The 20,465-nt window shown below is 42.7% G+C and overlaps 1 protein-coding gene across 3 annotated transcripts in view; it reads right to left on the bottom strand.

Moving 5' to 3' along the window:
- CHN2 (chimerin 2) overlaps positions 1–20,465 on the bottom strand; it is a 348,821-nt gene that overhangs the window by 119,227 nt on the left and 209,129 nt on the right. For 2 of the 3 annotated variants that reach the window (XM_006146210.3, XM_006146211.3), the window contains 3 exons: positions 8,812–8,843; positions 3,527–3,640; positions 631–916 (listed from right to left, as the gene is read on the bottom strand). In XM_006146210.3, the coding sequence (XP_006146272.1) occupies positions 631–916; positions 3,527–3,640; positions 8,812–8,843 (432 nt within the window). Of the gene's footprint in view, positions 1–630; positions 917–3,526; positions 3,641–8,811; positions 8,844–16,752; positions 16,802–20,465 lie in introns of those variants that run through there. The other variant, XM_006146212.3, reaches the window with a different exon arrangement.

Here is a 20,465-nt window from a genome sequence, read left to right as displayed (position 1 = left end):
CCCCCCCGCCCCCCCCAGCCACCAGCCACCGGCTTGCACCCTGATCCACTTAGGAGTTTTCTAATCCTCGCCCGGGCAAAGGGCAGGCTGTCGGTCTAAGCTCCCAGGCATGGCCATTGCCACTGCTAATGCTCTCATCTCTGTAGTAAAATCCGTTAAGTAGGTAAGACCACTTTCTAGATGTGGCTGACTGGAGGATCATGGGTGGTCACCCAGTCCCAACAGAAACAAATACAAACACCATGTGTTTGGCCAGCTGCACAGGACAGGGAGAGAGCTGGTGAGGCAGTGACACCTCAGATGGCAATTCTAAACACATTTCATTGTACTGTTTCATCATAAAACATGGATTTTTTTTTTCTTTCAAATTGCAAGTAAACGCATAGATGTTTATCTGTGGAAGTCCTGGCACTGCCTGTATGAGTTAGGGCAGATCGCTTAACATGCCCGGACCTCAAGTTCCCATCTGTAAAACCAGGGGGTGGAACTGGAAGACCTCTAAGGCACCTATTGTAAAATTCTAGAGTTCAAGTGGGGTGAGTCTTCCCCAACATTGGTGTGAATCACATAGGTGATTATTCAACACGGACTCAAAGCAGAGAGACCGTTTCTCTCACACCCAAGGCTCACCTTTTCCACGGTCGTGTGTTCTTCATTGCTGACGCTTGGCTTTCTTGATTCATTTTTAGACCTGCTCAGCCTTCTGGATACTTTTTCTCTGAGTAGCGTGGCATATCCAATGTGTTCATAGATGGGGTTAGTTGTCATTTTGGAAATGTACTCGGCAGCTTTTGTTTCTATGTACAGCGTGATCAGGCCATCTGTCACCAGATCATGAATGGATTCAAACCTCTTCTCGCCCACAAAATGTTTCCCGTCATGGAAGAGCCTGTAGTTTAAGGTCTGGTTTCCAAATCTGCCCATGAGAGAATGAGGGATTAAAACAACATTAGAAACGAGAACAATGAGAAGCAATAACAATAGCTAACTTAAAAATATATTTTTAGAGGCCAGCAGGTGGTATGGTGGTTAAGGTGCTGGATTCCCACATGGTCCACCATGGTCAAGTCCTGGACAAAGTAGCTTTACAATCATGCCGGGTGAGTATATGCATGAACCCCAAATCCTGAGAGGACAATGGAAGAGAAAGGATTGCAGCATGGCCATGCCCCGCCCCCACCCCCCCAGGACTTCTCACTTTCTCTCTGATGAGTGCGTGTGCCCTATGGCAAAAACAAAAACAAATTAAAGTTTATTTATTTCTTCTGAGAGAGAGAGAGAGAGAGAGAGAGAGAGGGCACCCCCAACAGGGTGCCTATGCTGTGATCCACCCCCAGTGCCAGCCAAGATTACGGGCACGCCCATGCCCTGCATGCTCAGGGAGGCCCCTGGTCATACACCAAGAACTAACTAACCAGCTCATGGTTTTTGAGCACGCACTATACGCCAGGTTCTGGGCTAAACACTTAACTATGATTTTTCTCCCTATTTAATTATCAGAGAGAATGTCTGAGACAAGTGTAATTATATCCCTGTTTTACAGCAGAAGCAACTGACACTGGAGATGCGGATCCCTGATGGTGGTTACACGCCTGAAATGAGGCCAAGGTGAGGCGTAACTCCAGGAAGACATAAGAGGTCATTTGATCTAGAAATCACGAAGCCACTGAGTCATTTTAACTGTGATTTGCAAAAGTCAGAGGGTAGCACCTGCTTGACAAGTATCTTAAAAACTTCCTCAGTGGGAACTAGCCACAGCCCTCTGAGGCTTCCTCCCCATGCCTGGCAGTGTCCTGTACAGGGATGCTACCACCCCGGGCCCTCGTGTCCCCTTACTATTGCACCTTTGGACACCACCCAGAGAAACTCATACCTCCCACCCAGTTAATACAGCAGAAGAGAAGTGACAGGGACAGCTAGCCCCAGCAACCTAAGCTGGAAGGTCAGCTGCATAACGGCATGAGTTCTCCTCTCTGGGCCTGCTTCTTCGTCTCACATCCCCCTTGGTTCTCCCTGGGACTGCTGGTCCCTGCTGCTGGGGTTGACAAAGCAGGCAAATATGGTCTACGGAAAGCAGCTGACAGCTTTTAAAGAACTTCCTCCTAGTCACCTCATCTAAGGGAGGTTCTAGACACCCCCAGCTACAACTTGGAACATCTCTTTCCATCCCTGCAAAGAGATGGGGCATTGAACACACTCGGCTTTGTGGGCCGGCCTGGGAAGTGTTGCTACTGATACTACCTCTTCTATGGAGAAAGATCTCCCCAACTGCAAACAGTTCAGACACCAGCCTTTGGAAGACAACCAGATTCTGACATCGAATACCTTCCCCGAACCTTATGAGATTGTGGAGAGAATCAGATGACATGGAATATTGGACCGAGGTTTGCCGAGAGCGGTAGAAGCAATGCCTTTCAGGTGTTGTAATGCTCAGTACTCGGGATTTGGGGGCCTGGATGGTGGTGCAACGATAAACACGGCACTCTGCAGGGTGCTGTCTCTCTGGCTCTGTCTCTCTTATTCATGGAAAGAATATAAACTCAAATTTAAAAAAAAATGCTGTGGTTTTGAGTACAAAGCTCAGGAGAACCCCACTCTCCAGGCTTGCTGGTATACTGCATGATGTAGCCACCTTGCCAAGTTCTGTGGGCCACTATGACTCTGGGGGGCCCACATGGAGAAAGTAAGGTCTTGCCAGGTGCACACCCACAGCTCGAAGTGCAGAGGCCCTTGGACAAGCACTGCTGGGAACCGAGGCTTGGACACTGCTCTTTCAACTAGCCTGGTGTTGCAGGCAGCGGGGTCTGTAAGAATGCTAACGTTCCAGGTAATTTTCCGGTTCGCTGTCTATCCACCAACAGAGACCCAGCGTCCACACCTACTGATAATATCTGCAGCTGAGAAAACGTATACTGCTTCTGCTCTTCTGACGGTGCTTTGGAAACAAAATGAAAATGCAATGTACAGTAGTAGGAAGAGAACGATGGTCTCTGTGCATGAAGTTTCTGTTTGGGAGGATGAGAAAGTTCTGGAACTGGCTGCACAATGAAAACGTACATAATGCCACCGAATTGCACATGTAAAACTGATTAAAAAGGTAATTGTATTTTACCACAATTGTTTTTAATCTTTTTTTTTTTTTAATTTGCTATAGGATATACGTACTTACTGGATAGAGATAGATGACAATGGGGGGGAGAGAGAGAGGGTAAGTGAGAAAGCATCCTCCAGGGAGGATGGCCACATCACAGTCCCTTCTTCTCTATTTTCCCCTGAGGACTTTGGGCATGCACATGCACGCACCCGCACCCGCACGCACACACACAGACACACACACACACACACACACACTCCGGATGTGTTTTTCAAGCTGCTGGGTCTGTCACTGGAACCACACGGTTGGTCATGTGGGATTCAGCTGCCTTTAACCACCACACTGGCTGGCCCACCACAATTTTTAAAACTGGGACAAACAGAAATAAAGTCATCTGTCTAAAACGAAAACAATGAGCGAGACGCAGCTCACCTGAGAGCTAACGTGTAGCACCCTGGCTGTCGCTGGCTCTCTCGAAGGATGTAGGCGCCCTCCACACCTCCGAGAAGCTCATCCGCCTGCTCCCGGGAGATGATCCCGTGAAACCTGAGGGGGCAAGACCGTCACAGCTCTGAACAGACCACGTGCCGAGTAAGTGCCACAAGAGCTATCCCAGAAAGGCTGTCCCCTGACGCGCCCCCTCCCCGGGGTCAGCAACCACCCACTTGGATGAAGAGGGAAGTGACTGAGACACATCTTGGATCCCAGCTTGGAACCACACTCAGCATGCCCTCAGACGGATCCGCATTCAAACAGGAAACACGGAAGAACCCCCAGTCTCCCTGACTTTCTGCTAGCCTCTTTGCTAAGCTGAAAAGTCGAAACAGAAAGCCAGGTTATGGCTCCTTTCTAACCATGGGGAATAACAAAAGAGCAATTACCACCTTAGCTCTCAGCTCAAACACAGGGACCTATGTATTATCCTGATTGCAAATGAACATTATCGATTAGCAACCTGCTTGTCGCAGGTGTGAGGTGTTGTTCATTGCAGAGGCACATTCTCTGCAAAGGAGAGTCGTTATTATCACCATTCTTGCAGGTCTTTAAATCTTGAGAGAAATCGCTGAGAAATATGTTTGGGAAATGTAGCTATTTTTCTTTTTTAAAGATAGTATTTCATCTTTTTTTTTTTTTCCATTTTAAAAATAAGGCACATGCACATAGAAGGGTGCAGGTATGGCCGATAACCACCACTCCAAACCGGACATCCTTGTCTGAGGCCTAGAAAGTGGGCAGTGATTCATGGGAGGGAGGCAGCGAGGTGAGAAGTGGGTCAGAACCCTCCTACTTTTCTAGTTGGCTTGTTGCAAAGATGGCTGCCCATGCCTGTCACAAGGACATTTGACCAACCCGAGTTTCAGAAGAAGGTGGGCAGGCTGGCGAGAGTGAGGCCAGTGCCCAGGGACCCCAGGCACCTCTTTTTTAAAATTACCTGGCCTTGGAGAACTTTGGGAAATAAGTCAGAAAATAAATAGTCTGGTCCAAGAAAAACTCCTTTACCTTTTTGGGAGGTGAGGGAAGGGAAGTCCGCTAGATAGGGTAGGGTTTGAGATTTTCCCTCCAGGAATACAAAGATTAAGTTGGACAAAACAAGATAAGATTCTGAAAGAAAATAGACTTAGTGCAATATTCATTTCCCAATTCTATATAGCCTTAAAAGTTGACCTTCCAAGCTGAATCTTTTTGTCCTTGGGTGGGGAGATCAAAGCAAGTGTCACTTAGTGTTTAAGAATCAAAATTGAGGGGACCAGCAGTTAGCGTAATGGCTATGTTGCTGGACTCCCATGTAGTCGACCGCAGTTCGCGTCCTGGACCCGGTGGCTTAAAACTCACGCCGGGCACATGTGTGTGCGTGCCCAAGATCCCTAGGGGAGAATGGAGGAGGAGGGATTGAGGCGTGGCCATGCCCTCTGGGGGGTGATTTCCCGCTTTCTGTCTCTCTGTCTCTGTCTGGTGAGCGCACGTGCCCTATAACAAAAAAACCTTAAAAAAAAAAAAAGAATCAAAATTGACTCCTGAAAGTCTAAGACAGTGAAAACTTGGGAGAAAGGCGTTTTCTGCCTTCTCAAATTTTGATTTTAAGCTCAGGAACCAATATCTGGAGGCCTGTCTGGAGAGAGGATAAGGCACTACAACCTGAGTGATCCTCTTGTCCAAAAGGTGACCAGTGCTAGAGGCAGGGAGTGTGTTCGTTTCGTGAGAAATCACCCCCGAGGGGATGGTCACGCAGCAATCCTGTCTCCTCTATTTTCCTTGTGGGGTTTCGAGCACAGGCACACGTGTACCTGGTGCATTTTTCAAGCCATCGGGTCTGGAACTCAAACCACGGAGTCAGTCATGTGGGGCCCAGTGCCTTAACCACCATGCCACCTGTTGGCCCCACAGGAAGAGAGATTTGGCAGAGCCCATGCTTATAGGCCAAATTGGTTCTGGACAGCAGATGCGGGACAGGAACAGGTAGGGCGGTGTACAGCAGAGATAGCTGAGGCTTCACTTGCTCCTGAGAACTTCATACAGAAGCCTCCTATATCTCAGCTTGGCCAGGAGGGCCAGAGAGAGACCTGAGGGCAGCCTGCAGATGCCTGGCCATTGAGAGACAGTGTGTGTGTGTGTGTGTGTGTGTGTGGCAGGAGGGATGAGGATGGTGTATGGCTAGAAGGGGCAGAGGACATGGGGCCACTTCTATACCAGAGTCAAAAGGACTAGAATCCAGCTCCATGGCGCAGATGTAATGTGCTGCTCAGGAGAGACCAGGACCCACATGGTGACTGGTTCGAATCTCTGGTCTGGTCACCTGGAAACACACAGCACACTCATGAATGCCCCGGATGTGATGACCAGAGGACTGGACAAGGGAGAGCGAGGTGTGACCGACGCTGTGGAGGGTGCTCCTTCCTCTCACTCCCATGTGTGCCTGCACACACTCCTCGTGAATGAAGATAAATAAGGATACATATATAAATAAATGACATAAACTGCTGTCAGAAGGAGCTCAAGGCTGGGGTGTCCAAAATACAACTTGACTATGGCCCAGTGTGCGGCTGAGGTGACCACGGCATGAAGAGGCACACAGAGAGGCAGGTCACTTGTGGGGGAGAATGCCAGGGCAGAGGCAGGTCTCTCGCGGGGAGAATACCAGGGCACAGGCCGTGAGAGCAGTGAAGTTTTAAAGCACCCTTGAACTGCCAGGTTAAGGTGACCACCGGTGGCAGATGCTGAGTGTGAAGAACTAAGTTATTCAAAAGGAGAAAGTGGCAGTTCTGTGCACCTGAAGCCCCAGTCTGTGGCCTGCCGCGTCCTCTGTGATGGTTTTAAAAATCCAAATATCTATGATGTGTATAGGGTATGCAGGTTCATAAGCAGAAAGCAGGAAGAAGGACAGGGAGAGAAAACGATAACTATGATTCTCTGACATACGGTGGGGCCGCAGGTTTTCTACCTGCCAGTGGGTTGTTGGAAGAGTCGCGATGTATTTTTTCTGTGTAAAAATGTGTCATGACTTTTCCGACAACCTAATATTTTCGTTGTTGCCAGATTAAGTCAAATTAATAATTAACTTATTAACTTTTTAAAAAACAAAAGCAATACCTATGCAGAACAGAAAATGCGCAAGTCAAAAGTTGACAGGTACAAAAGAGGAAAAATGTGAACAGTACAGAAATAAAAGCATACACATCTCCTGAATAGAGAGTCTATTACTTTTTGGGTGGAAGGGAAAAAAAAAGCCAAAAAACCTTCATTTTAAAAAGAGAATCTAAAATTTTTATTAATTTTTAAATTTTTTAAGAAATTGTTGCTAGAGGGGGCCAGCAGGTGGCATGGTGGTTAAAGCACTGGACACTCCCACATGGCCGACCATGGTTCAAGTCCCGGACCTGTGGCTTGCTTTCTCGCTTTCTCTCTCTCTCTCTCTGTTTCTCTGGTCAAATTAAAATAAATGAATGAATGAATAAAATTAAATAAATAATTCTTTAAATTTTTTTTATTTTGCTAGATGGAGTATGCGTTTGCCAGAGACAGAGAGACAGAAAAGAAAGAAATCAGGGGGGATGGCCACGCTGCAATCCCTTCTCCTCCACTCTCCTCTTGGGATTTTCAGGCATGTACGTACACGCGCACACTCAGTGTGATTTTTAAGCCAGCAAATCTGGGATTCAAACCACAGTCGTCCATGTGGGAGTCTAGCATAACCATTATGCCATCTGCTGCTCCCACAATCTAAAAGTTTTAAGCTTATTTCCTCTAATACAAATATTTCTTTTTGAGGTTAAGAAAATGTCTCTTTGGTCTCTTGGCTCACTATATATTTTACATGAATTGGAGTTGGTGGATGAAATCTAAAGGTTACTCAACAATATTTTAATGCAGAAAAGAAAATGCACAATAAATGGAGTTCCTTTTGGAACTCATGTACATAACTGTGGCAGGTTTTATTTCTCTTTCTCTCTCTCTTTAATTAATTAATTTAGGTTTTTGCCATAAAGTGCATGCGCTCTCTGGAGAGAGACAGAGATGGAGAGCGGAAAGTGAGAGATCAGGGAAGATGGCCATGGTGCAATCTCTTCCCTTCCATTCTCTTCCTGAGACTTTAGGCATGCATGCACAGGTGCCTTGTGTGATTTTCAGGCTGCTGGGTCTGGGATTCAAACCATGGTCAGCCATATGGGATATCTATTGATTATGCGATTACAGGCAAAATCCAGACTACTATATTGAGGAAAAAAAGCCATACTGCAACATAGTCAGAGGTTAGAGAGAGGCAGGTGGATAGGAGAGGAGGCCAGAGAACTAGGGCAGGTCTTCCAGAGGGGACAGCTGAACACCCAAGGCCTGCAAGGACGGTTCTGCAGAGCATCTGTGGCAATTAGGAACTAGCCCTCGGCTGAGACCCTAAGACAGTCAGTCACAAAGACTAGACTCTGGTTCGGTAAGGGAAATAAGACGAAGCAGACTTTGGGAGAGCTTGGGAGGTGGACTTGAGACTGCCTCAAACAGCTGCAGGTTAGACGTGGGAAGAAAAGTGATTTGTGCACCTGCTCTCCTGCTGGACCATTCTGCCTGCCCTCTGTAAAGTGTCCCCATCTTCCAGCCTAAACTATGAATGACTTTTATGGTCATGTATATTTGCTTTGCAGGAAGTTTTTGAGAAAATAAAACAGAACAGGAGATGAAATTTAGAGGGAAAGGAGGGGAGAGGATAATAATGTGGTATGAAGGCAATTTGGCTAATATATCCTAGTTAAAAGAAATCATCCTTTTGGTGTTTTGAGACTGCAGGAAAATGGAATGCTGTTCCCGAGTGCTGAGCTTATAGTGTGTGAAAGTCAGGAATCCAGCCTCAGCATCCAATCTCGGACACCACAAATGTTTATGTTGTATTGAGGTGGAAAGTGAATTAAACTCTAACACAGAGTCTCAATTATGAAACTGCTGCCTTACATTTTAAATACCTGCCAGGCACTCGGTAGCTGCTTTTGTGAAGAGAATTGCAGTGTGAGACATTCTCCCTCCCACGTTAATGGAAACCAAGCACTTGAGTATTATAAGGGAAATTCAATACAAAGGCATCTGATTGTGTTATTCTTATTATCAAACTTTTGCACAATGGACACATGATGAAGACCATATATTAGAGAATTTTTAATATTTAATATTTAAATGACACACGAAGTGACTACTTATTAAATTATTAAAACAAAGAATAGAATAATACATACTCTCTTCCATAATATTTTGGTCTGTTTTCCACCTATATTAAAAAGAAGAAAAATATTAATAATGCATTAATATTCAAATAAGACAGATAAAAATGCTATTCAAATAAACAGAGCTAGGGTCCTGGAAGTAATTGTATTACACATTTTATTCCCCAAATCAAAAATACATGTAACCATGGAGTTAATCAACACATTCTGCTATCTTGGGTAGGAAAGATCTAGAATTGTCACAAATTTTAAAATTAATAGACTCGTTCCCCAGTCAAACCCAATCAGAGAATAGGAAGCAAAATGTTGCTTATTTTAATATTAAAGAACTTATAAAGATATTATAAGGCTTCATCCTGAAAGATAAAATGATTGATATCATGAAGTATTTATTTTAATCTTTATGTAATTGTTTTGTTGTACACTTATTAAAAAAAAAAAGGAGTGTGCCTGGTTTCAAAAATAAAGCAGGCTTAATTTGATCTCTTTCCCAATAAAATCAATATTTGAACATTCTTATTTTTCAATAAATGGCTAATGAGCTGAAATTCATTTGTTACCAGAGACACAGAATATAGAAGGCAGGATTTATGGCTTGACTAAAACCTAAACATTCCAGAAAACAATTTTTGACCACAGATTTAGCCTTAGGGTTATCCCATTCCATTTTTATCATATATATAATAATATAATGTTTTCATAAGAAGTTTGTATTCTTAGGTTTATGGGATTTGTAGTTGGTGAGAAATTAACATGAATTCTCATGTTCAGCTTTTTTTCTTCTAGTTTTATTCCAGGGACACTCAAAATGTAGTAGAGCCGTATTATGTTGTAGATTTTTATTGATGGTGATACATACGACAGGAAGTTTATGTTTATTTACTGGAGAAGATGAGCCTGGCTGTGATTTCATCTATGGCCATTTCTCTTTGCAGTCAGTTTTCTCAGCATGGCTCATAGACCAGATAGTGTGAGATCTGAAGGCTCTTGGCAGTTTCTCTGCGTACTCTCACCCTCCAAAAGATACATCTGAGTGGGCAATCAGGTGGTAAGGATTAGGGGAAAGGGCTCAGAAAGGGGGAGTTGGGGCTTTGAGGACAAGCTTTACAATTCAGCTGAGGGCAAGACTGTTGGGTATAAAACTCATCATTTAGAGACTTCTAAACATGCATTCACTCTTCGGTGCATTTTACAACTGAAAAGTAATCCAAAAAGTGGTGATTCAGGCACTGGTTAAGGCCACATGACTGACCACATATCAACTCTTGGACATGGCAGCTTGAAAATCCTTCCAGGCACAATGTATGTGAGCATGCTCAAAATCCTGAGAGGAGAATAAAGAAGGGATTGTGACATGGCCACCCTCCCCCAGGGGATTCATTTCTCACTCTTTCTCTCTGTCTCTCTGTCCTCTCTCCAGTGAGCATATGCACCCTATGGTGGGGACAAGGAAAAAAAATAAATAAAAGGCATTCACAAGGCTTAAAGCCTGCTCAGTGTCATGCATGAAGAAAGATTTAAATAGCATTAATAGAAGCACAAAGTATGTAAAAAGGCACCTTATAATCTGATATCCTTTTTATAAATGACGTGTATGATTACATTTTGATAAGCTTTTTAAAATGAGTTGAACAGTCTCTCATTTATATCATTCTAGTGGCTTTCAAAGTTCTTTCTTACTTCTAAGATACTGTAGATATCAACTGCAACATTAACATGCAACATTAACAGAAGCAATGTAAAACTAGAAAAGCCCCCAAACATAACAGGCAACTTATCCCTCCATTCTTTGAAAGTCACTATTCCAAATTTTGAAATGATTTTTTTTAGATAAGAACACTTTTTTACTTCTTTTCTCTTTTTTTTTTTTTTTTTTTTTTTGACTGAGCCATGACACAAGTTTGCAAAATCTGGGTATAACTCCCAAACCTGTTCCCTTCCTCTATTTTATTTCTCCCAAAGAGGAAGAATGATTAATCCAACTAACCAGAGGGACAGAATAGTAGATAGACCCTACTATTAAGTCCTGGCATGCAGGTAAGTAGTTAATAAATGTGGAATTTAATTGACTCTTAACAAGACAACAAATTGCTTTCAGTTCATCCATCAGTCATAAAAATATATGGCACACTTATTAAGTTCAGGGCTCTGTGCTCAGGCCTGTCATTGTTGTGAAGTAATGACCTTGAGGATGCAGAGAGGAGATGTATCAGGGCTCAGGGATGCTCTGAATTTGCAGCAGGAGGGGAACACAGAAGGAGAAATTTAACATGGGCCGCCGAGTAGAGAAGTCAATATTTATGGTAGCTTAAGGGATGCCAAATACGATTCTGCCCAGAGGAGAGTTTGATCCAATTGAGGGACAAATTACATATGGAAACCCCTAGAAAATAAAACAAGGGCACTAAATTGTGTGGAGAAGACCACACATGGAATAGGGCCCTGGAACAGGTCCCAAATATTATTCTTTGTTAATTGGAAATTCAATTTTAAATAGGCATTCATACTTAGATTATTTTTTCATTCTCCACTCCTTCCATCCCTACCCCAAATCTGGCAACCCAATACATGGAAAGAATGAAAAGAAGGAGAGTGTGGTGGGCCATCTAATCACTGCTCCTATGGACTTGGAGCTGTCTTGATGGCAATCTGATTCTTTTTTTTTTAAAATTTTTTATTTTTAGAGAGATTTTCGCTATAGGGTGCATGCGTTCACCAGACAGACAGAGAGAGCCAGAGAGACAGAAATGATCCCCCAGGGGGATGGTCACGCCGCAATCCCTTCACCTCCATTCTCCTCTTGGGATCTTGAGCACACACGCACACGCGCCCAGCGTGAGTTCTAAGCCACTGGGTCTGGGACGTGAACCGCGGTCGACTACGTGGGAGTTCAGTGACATAGCCATTACACTAACTGCTGGTTCCCGCAATCTGATTCTTTTTCTTTCCTTTCCTTTGGTGTCTCTGTAACTCTAAAATAAAATACAGCTGTCCTTGTAAAATAGAGAAATAATGGCTAGGATAAAACAAACAAACAAAGGAATAAAAAATATCTCTCTTTTCCTGAAGTTTTGCTCATAAGTATCTAAGGAAAACATCTATCTTTATACTTCATTAAGCTATAAACCAACCAAAAACTTAATTTTTAAGTGAAATGACAATAGGAAAATCTTAGAACATTTGCACATCTCTAAGTTGAGTAGTAACTACTGGATCCTCAGATCTAGGGGAAACATAGTCAGGGCTCTTAGGGACAAGAGACGTGCCTGGAGAGACCAATAACCTCCATGCTGTGACCCAGCAGAAGCCTAACTCATTCACTCCCCTGAGTCGGAAACTGCCTATGGAATGAGGATTTGTTTTATTAAAGAAGCCAAATTTGTTTTATTCAAGCAGCACTGAGTTTCAGTTGTATGAGATTCTCTTCAATGAGACAGAAGATACTTGATAAATATGGCAAGTCAGAAGTTTTTAGATTCTCATTGAGGATTACGTTTGCTAAAATCAGAAAACTTGATAAAAAAAAATGGAGGGCTTATTAGGTGGCCGGGTGGATTCAGAAAGGGAAGGATGGATGAAGGTTGTTTTGGAGCTTCCCAGCCTTTGTGGCTACCATAGAAGAATAGCCAGAGGCGGTCAATCTACCACTTTGGTGAACCTGGTCATTGTGGATATTAAAACAGAGATCGATCTGCCCCGCCTGCTCTTGGGATTTAGTACTCCAACTCTGAGAAGTGAAAAAAGCTCATCAATTTATTGGCAAATTACTAAATCCTCCAATACTGGATGCTTGGATGATTTATCTAGTTCAGAAACAAATAAAATAACTCTCCATATGGAAGAAGAAACCCAAGCAGGAGATTACTGAGTGAGAAAACACAATGGTACGGTCCTGCCGAAGGCACTGGTGGGTTCAGTGTTTGTGACCATGCGAATAGTGGCTGTTTCTTTTAAAAATAATCATTGAATATTTGATTCTAAATAAACACCATCTACAGGAGAGTAGTCCCTTGGAGTTGATATCCCTGTTGATCAGAAAAAAATTCAAATTCCTGGGGACCAGTTGTTGGTGTAATGGCTATGTCACTGGACTCCCATGTAGCCAACTGCAGTTTGAATCCCAGACCCGGTGGCCTAAACTCATGCCAGGCAGGTGTGCATGTGTGCCCAAGATCCCAAAAGGAGAATGAAGGAGAAGGGATTGTGGCGTGGCCATCCCCCAGGGGGGAATTCCTTGCTTTCTGTCTCTCTGTCTCTCTGGCGAGCGTACTTGCCCTATAGCAAAAAAACTCTCTGGAAAAAAAAAAATCAAATTCCTCTTTTGAACTGCATAAAGAAAGGCTACCTTTCTTGTAGATATCCTTAGAGCTGAATTTCTGAAAGTATGGTGTGGCCATTCAAAACAAAAACTTCAGGATGCATGTTAAAGACTGAAGATTCCAGCTTCTTACCTCAGAACAACTGAGCCAGAATTACCCAAGGTGGGGATATGTTATATATTGAACCACGTCCCCCTAGATGGCTTTTAAACACATACTAAAGTTAGAGCCACTGGAGAATACATATTTCTAAATATGTATTTGTTTTTTGAGAGTGGATTCAAGAGTGGATGTTATTTTGACAAATAAGTTATCCAGAGCTAAGATCAGTAAGCGAGGTAAGTGATCAAACTAGGAAATACATTTGAGACAAAAATGAGTCCTGATCATAAGCTAGGAACATTTTCACCGTGACTTGCTCTGAAGATATTTTAGAAGAGACGTTCCCAACATGCTCAGAGCAACGGGAACTTGGCAGAAACAAAAGCAGAGCTGCTCAAGATGACGGATGGAAAGGGACGGTGCTCATGTAATACATGTGTGAAAAGAAAATCTAGCCCATCACGTTGTAGTCGCATCTCACATATAACAAATGACCAGCACTGTGAATCGAGGATGTCTGTGGTCCTGTCCTGCTCTGTCCTCACTAGCCGTACGCTGTGTTTCCATATGTGAAGCCAATGCAGATGCCATGGCTTCCATTCTAACAGCCTCATTATCTCATGATCATCCTATGCTCCAAATAAACCAAATTACGTGCAGGTCTGTCAGTGTATTCCCTCCAATATGTTCATCATTTTAAAAGTTTATTTTAACAATATATTTCTTTCATGAGAGAGAGAGAGGCAGGTTCCTGACAGTCTCATCATGCCACAGTCCTTCCCCCAGCTCTCCAGCCAGCCTGAATCAGAGGTGTGCACCTGGCATGCTCAGATCAACCTGGGGTATGAACTTGGGCCTCCCATATGGCTACAGTATTGTGCATTGGCACCTTGCCACCTGCTCCACAGTGGCTGGGCCATGTTGGCCATCGTTTGTTTTTTTTTTGGAGAGGTTTTTGCTACAGAGAGAGACAGAGAGATAGAAAACAAGAAATCAACCCCCAGGGGGGATGGTCACACTGCAATCCCTTCTCCTCCATTCTCCTCTCAGGATCTTGGGCACGCACGTACACGCGCCCGTGTGAGATTAAGCCACAGGGTCTGGGACTCAAACCCCGGTCGACTACATGGGAGTTCAGCAACATAGCCATTACGCTAACTGCTGGTCCCTGCCATCTTTTTATATGTTATTTTAAGATCCTGAATTCTCTTTCAAAAGGGGCAGATAGCTGAAGGTAAGCTCTACACTCAGACTGCCTGGTTTTGAGGCCAGATCTGTATGACCTTCTTTTTAAGATTTATTTATTTTTAATTAAAAAAATAAATTTATTATCATTATTCTTCCATTTGACTAGAGAGAGACAGACAGAGAGAAAGGGAGAGCGAGAAAGCAAGTTGCCAAGTTCGGGGTTTGAACCATGGTCGGCCATGTGGGAATCCAGCACCTCAACCACCATACCACCTGTTGGCCCCACAGTATTTATTTTCTTTCCTTTTTTAAAAAAGATTTATTTATTTTTAATTTTTCAAAATGTATTATCATTACAGATCTATATGACCCTTTAAGTTACTAATTTTTTAGTTCCTTAGTTTTCTTAATCTTTTAAATTTTTTCTTTGTTTGCTTTTTAGTTTTTGCCATAAGATGCATCCACGTGCCAGAGAGACAGTGAGAGAGAAAGTGTGAAATCACCCCCGGACACACACAGAGGGGAAGGCCATGCTGTAATCCCTTCTCTTCCATTCTCCTCTTGGGATTTTGGGCAGCAGATAAAGATCTGGGACCCAAACTGCAGTGGGAGTCCAGCGCCTTAACCACCATGCCAAATGCTAGCCCCAAGTTTTCTTTCTTTAGAATGAGAATGATAATAAAACTGCCTGCCTCATCAGGTTGCTATAATAGTGAAATTAGTAAATACATATAAGGTGCTTGCCACATGCTTTCTCTACCTACAGAGGTAGGTATTCAATGCATTTTAACTTCTATTGGTATCCAAGGAAGGCCTCCTTTTATAGAAGCAAAGCTCAAGGTCCATTCTTGGCTATGTTCTCAGAGCTCCTTTTACGAACCTTCATTAGAAAACTGATCATCTCACTGTATTTTTAATATTTGTTTTCCAGTGTCTTCTCTATCTATTCTTAGGGTTTTCTGAAGCAGTGGCTTTGTTTTCATCATCATTATATTCCCAGGATTTGTTCCAATTTCTGCCATGAAGTAGGTGCAGGTACGCTTTGTTACCTGAATCTAATCTATTTCCCCCCAAAATCTCTTGGGAAGTAAAGTTTCAAATAGCAAGAGCCTATATTCTATCACTTTACATAGGAAAAACAGAATAATTCATTTTTAGAGCACCCAAAATATCGATTTTACAACCATTACTAAAATGCTTCTAGATAACCACCTGACAATCTAATAAGAAATTTTGCAAAACATAAAACATTTAAAAAGCATGGGGCCAACAGGTGGTGTGGTGGCTGAGGTGCTGGACTCCCACATGGCCAACCGCAGTTCAGGTCCTGGACCTGGCAGCTTACTTTCTCACTTTCCCTCTCTCTTTCAGACTTTCTCTGGTCAAATTAAAAATAATACTAATAGGTAAAATAAAATAAAATAATTATTAAAAAAATCAATTATAGGCCCAGCCATGGTGGTGCATAGGTAGCACCACCGCCTGGGAGGATAGAAGCCGAAGGGAGTCAGGTCCTGCTCCTGAGCCCTCTGAATGCTTTAGGTATAGTTGTGCACCCTGTCATCCTAGCTAATGGGGAGACTGGGGCAGGAGGATGGAGACACAGTGAGACGCTGTCAAAAATATCTGTCTCTTGGGAACCAGCAGTTAGCGTCATGGCTATGTCACTGGACTCCCATGTAGTTGACTGCGGTTCCCGTCCCAGACCCGGTGGCTTAAAACTCACGCTGGGCGTGTGTGAGTGCGTGCCCAAGATCCCGAGAGGAGAATGGAGGAGAAGGGATTGCGGCATGACCATCTCCCCTGGAGGGTGATTTCTCGCTTTCTGTCTCTATGTCTCTCTCTGTCTGTCTGGCGAGTGCACGTGCCCTATAGCGAAAACCTCTCCAAAAAAAAAAAAAAAAAAAGAATCTGTCTCTTTCTCTCTCTCCTGACAACCATAGAGGAGAAAAAGCTATCTAATTGTTTAACACTTAATGGAGTAATGAGTAGGTATCTTTGCATGCAGTCTGTAGGTGGAGAGAATAGGAATTTCATTATCCTTGTACATGAAGCACAAACCATAAGAAAAGCAATAAAATAATATTGCCAAAGATTCAACCTGAGTTGGTGGTGACCCCAGGTGCCTGAACTAAAGAAATGCTAATGGGCTAGACCCTCTAATGTGAATTTTGTTTACTCCCAGGGCTGATCAGTAGAACGTGGAGAAATGAGAGAAGCCCACCTCCATCTTCTGACTCACTGCTACTCAAAGTGTGATCTGTGGACCAGCAATGATGGCATCACCTTGGAGGTTCCCAGAATTTAGAATCTGTACTTCAAAAGGGAATCATATACAACTTACTATCTGAGAAACTGCCATGCACATACCAACTTGTTATAGCAGGTTAACTGGCAAAGGATGTTGGCTAAAACTTCTAGTAGTCCGTTATAGCCAATAGTGTGTGTTTAGAGAACAAGGGGTGCTTGTGTTCATTATGACATCAGGGAGGTATGGCTGTAGACCTGATCTAGTTATTCTGTTAACTTGTTTGCAGAATGAGGCCCAGAACATGGGTGTAGATCCTTGCTCATCAATCCGATTGCCATGTCACCTTGAGTTTAAACTTCTTTGCATCTCATTTTCTCAATTTCCAACTTAAGTGGAGGTACATACATACACTTATTTTATAATAAGGTTGTTTCAAGGATTACATGAGATACTGCATATAAAAAAGTGGGACTTGGACCATTGTGGTAATAGTTCAACACTTTTTTGAGTGACTCTGTGACAGCAAGTGTCCTGAGAGTTTACATATATTTTTCTGATGTAAGACTCCAAATAACACAGTGAGGTAGGTGAGTGCTATTATCTTACAGAGAGCCACTAATAACTAGCTAGAAGTCAGAGAACTGGTAAAAGGTTGAGCCTGGTTGGAGGCACATTCTCAACTGCTATGCTTCACTGCTTTCCAATAGATACCAATCTATGCTGGTGCCTTCACTGGCTTGCAAAATTCTACTTGGGTTAGATATTAGATCATCTGATCATCTGGATGGTCTTTGATTGTTCTTTGCCAGGGCTGAACACTTTAAAATCTCTTTCAAATGTACTGAATTTCATCCATGTGTTAGAAAATGAGACCTTTGGATAAATTTGCCTAGAGGTAGTGTATTTGGCATCTCTCATGTATTTCCCTGTGATTTCGAATTAGATGTATTCCCAAACTACCTGGTGTATTCTTCAGTTTATTCTTTTAATTTTAAGGAGGCATCCTCGGCACTTTGCAAGCTTGAAAGAACAGTAGGGTGACAGCTGCATAGTGAGAGACAGGAAGCATAATCCTTAAATGAGTTTCCTTTATAGTCAGATTATCATTGCCTAGATAAACACAAGTTCCTTTATATTCAACACAAAGACATTTAGAGAATATTGTGAGTCTTCTGTAAACAAGGTTTCCAATTATTGAAAAAACAAAGCTTTTATAATCCCTCAGCAGCTGGTATATGTTTAGTTTTTACTTTAATAGAAATAATTTAAAAACTCAATTTAGCAACCTACACAGGGCAGCTCAACTGCTGGATTTTCTGAGATAGAGATCAAAAGGGGGAGAAAGGCTTTTGATGAGGAGATTTGTAGTGCGGATAGGGGCAATTTCATCCATGAAAAATAAAGACGGATAATTCCTTTCTAATTAGAAATCAAAGATCTCTATTGAAAGGAAGAGAAAGAAGATGCAAGGGCTGAAATTAACACTTTCAAAGTCAAAGTGCATGATACAGAATGGAAATTGAGCAAATACCAAAGTCTGCCATTTCTTTCCGTCTAGAATCCAATCTAGAATAAGGCCTTATGTTCTCCTCCTGGCACTAGTATAACACTTCTGGAAGTCCGATAAGGTATGGATCGCTGAATTCCTTCCTGCTTGATCAGAATGTATAATGAAAATCTATCAGTAAATCTTTTTGTAATAAACCTCCATAAAAGTCGCAATGGCCTTATTAGTCAGATATTTTAATAATCTGATACAAACATTGTCCCATTCAAGTATGACCAAGGCCTGACCCTACTAAGCTTCCAAGAAGATCAGATGAACTTGGGCCCATTCATGGTGGTATGGCTGTAGACCTGATCTAGTCATTCTGTTAACTTGCAGATACACACATAAATACATCAGGTTGGGGTGTTCAGGACCTAAGCAGTTCTCATCCATCTGATTTGTTTTCTGCCTTCGATTTTTTAAATTCAGATTTTCCCGGGAATTTGATGTAAAAATCAGTGATAATATTAGAACAAATAAAAAGTAAAAGATGTTTCTTTAGATCAGTAGTTCCTAACTAGGAAGGAAGGTGATCTGGCCTTGCGGGAGACATTTGGTTCAGTCTGGAGACAGTTGTGTTGGTTAAGACTGGGAAGGAGGGTGAGCAGATGTTGATAAACATCCCGCAATGCATGGACTAGCCCTCCCACCACAAATTGTCCCATATCAAAATAGTGCTGAGGCTGAGAAATCTTGCTCTAGACGGAATATTCCCAAGAAAGTTTGGAAAAAAAATAGTAGCAACAAATACTTTAAGTATGTAAGGTAAAATGGAGTAAAAGGAAAGTAACAGAAGTATTTGTTCTGGGTAATACTGACAATTAATAAAGGTAAGTTTTTTTAAAAAGAGATTTTTGCTATAGGGTGTCCATACTTGCAGGAGAGACAGAAAGAGAGAAAGTGAGAAATCACCCTACAGAGGAGATGACCATGCTGCAATCCCTTCTTCTCTATTCTCCATTCTCCTCTTGAGAGTCTGGGTGCACACGCACATACACACACATGCATACACACACACACACACACATATGCATCTAGTGTGATTTTCAAGGTGCCGGGCCCAAGACTTGAACTGTAATTGGCCATGCGGGAGTGTAGTGCTTTAACCACTATGCCACCTACTGGTCCCTATAACGGTAATGGTAATTTTTTATCTTATTTTTTATATATACTACAGGGTGTGTGTACCTGCCAGAGAGAGACAGAGAGACAGAGAGACAGAGAGAAAGAAAGAGAGAAAGCAACTCTCAGAGAGGATGACCACTCTACAATCCTTTCTCTTCCATTATCCTTTTGAGATTTGGGCACACTTGCTCACATATCTGGCATCTTTTTCGGGCCACTGGGTCCAGAACTCAAACCACACAATTGGCCATGTGGGTTCCAGCCGCCTCAACCACCATACTACAGACTGGCCTGAAAAGGTAGGTTTTAAGAAAAAACAGTACTGGAAAAATACCTGTAAGTATTCAAGGAAGCCAGATGAACACAAAATAGAATAGACTAAATGTCCATAAGATTAATACGAGAATTTCTTTCCTTCTTAGAAAATGTTTAAACAATGGAAACTATTAAAAATAGTAAAAAAAAAAATTGTTATTTCTCGGTCATCAGCCATGCTACACACTCAGGTGAATCAATGTTTACATACTTAAATTCTTTACTCCTCTGGGACTCCATGTCTCCAAGCCACAGGACACAACTTGCTCCCCTCCCAGCTTTCTGAATCTCGAGCAAAGACCGAAGAGCATGGGGAATGACAGAGACTTATAGTCAGTGATTCTGCTCGTCAAGGTCTCAGACATTCTCTAAACAAGGGGTGAGCATGTGAACCGGCATAAGCCACTCCAATGCCATGTCCTTGGAATTTGCAGCTTGAACAGAAACCGTTATGAGAAGCTGCTAGCAGTGACTCACAGGTGTGGCAGAGCCTGAGAACGACAATGACACAATGACGGGTAGCTATTAAGAACTGCGCCTAGCAGCTTTCTAAGCACTTTTTCAAATGTATATTAACCCATTCAATCCTCATGACTACTCAACAAATAAGACTTACTCTACCCATTTCAAAGGAAAAATTGAGGCACGCAGAGCAGATTATAAAGGCAGGCTAGACTGCCCAGGAAATCTGGCCCTTCCCATCATGCTCTGCTGTTCTCAGATGTCCTACTTCACATCCTTCCCAAAGCCTTTGGATCAGCTTTTCATTCCATTCAGGATATTTCCTCATATCCTTCCAACCAGCTCCTTCTTTCCC

The sequence above is a fragment of the Tupaia chinensis genome, unplaced genomic scaffold (genome assembly GCF_000334495.1).
Source record: "Tupaia chinensis unplaced genomic scaffold, TupChi_1.0 Scaffold000170_1, whole genome shotgun sequence".
Lineage (NCBI taxonomy): Eukaryota > Metazoa > Chordata > Mammalia > Scandentia > Tupaiidae > Tupaia > Tupaia belangeri.
This window is presented reverse-complemented; position numbering and strand designations above follow the sequence as displayed.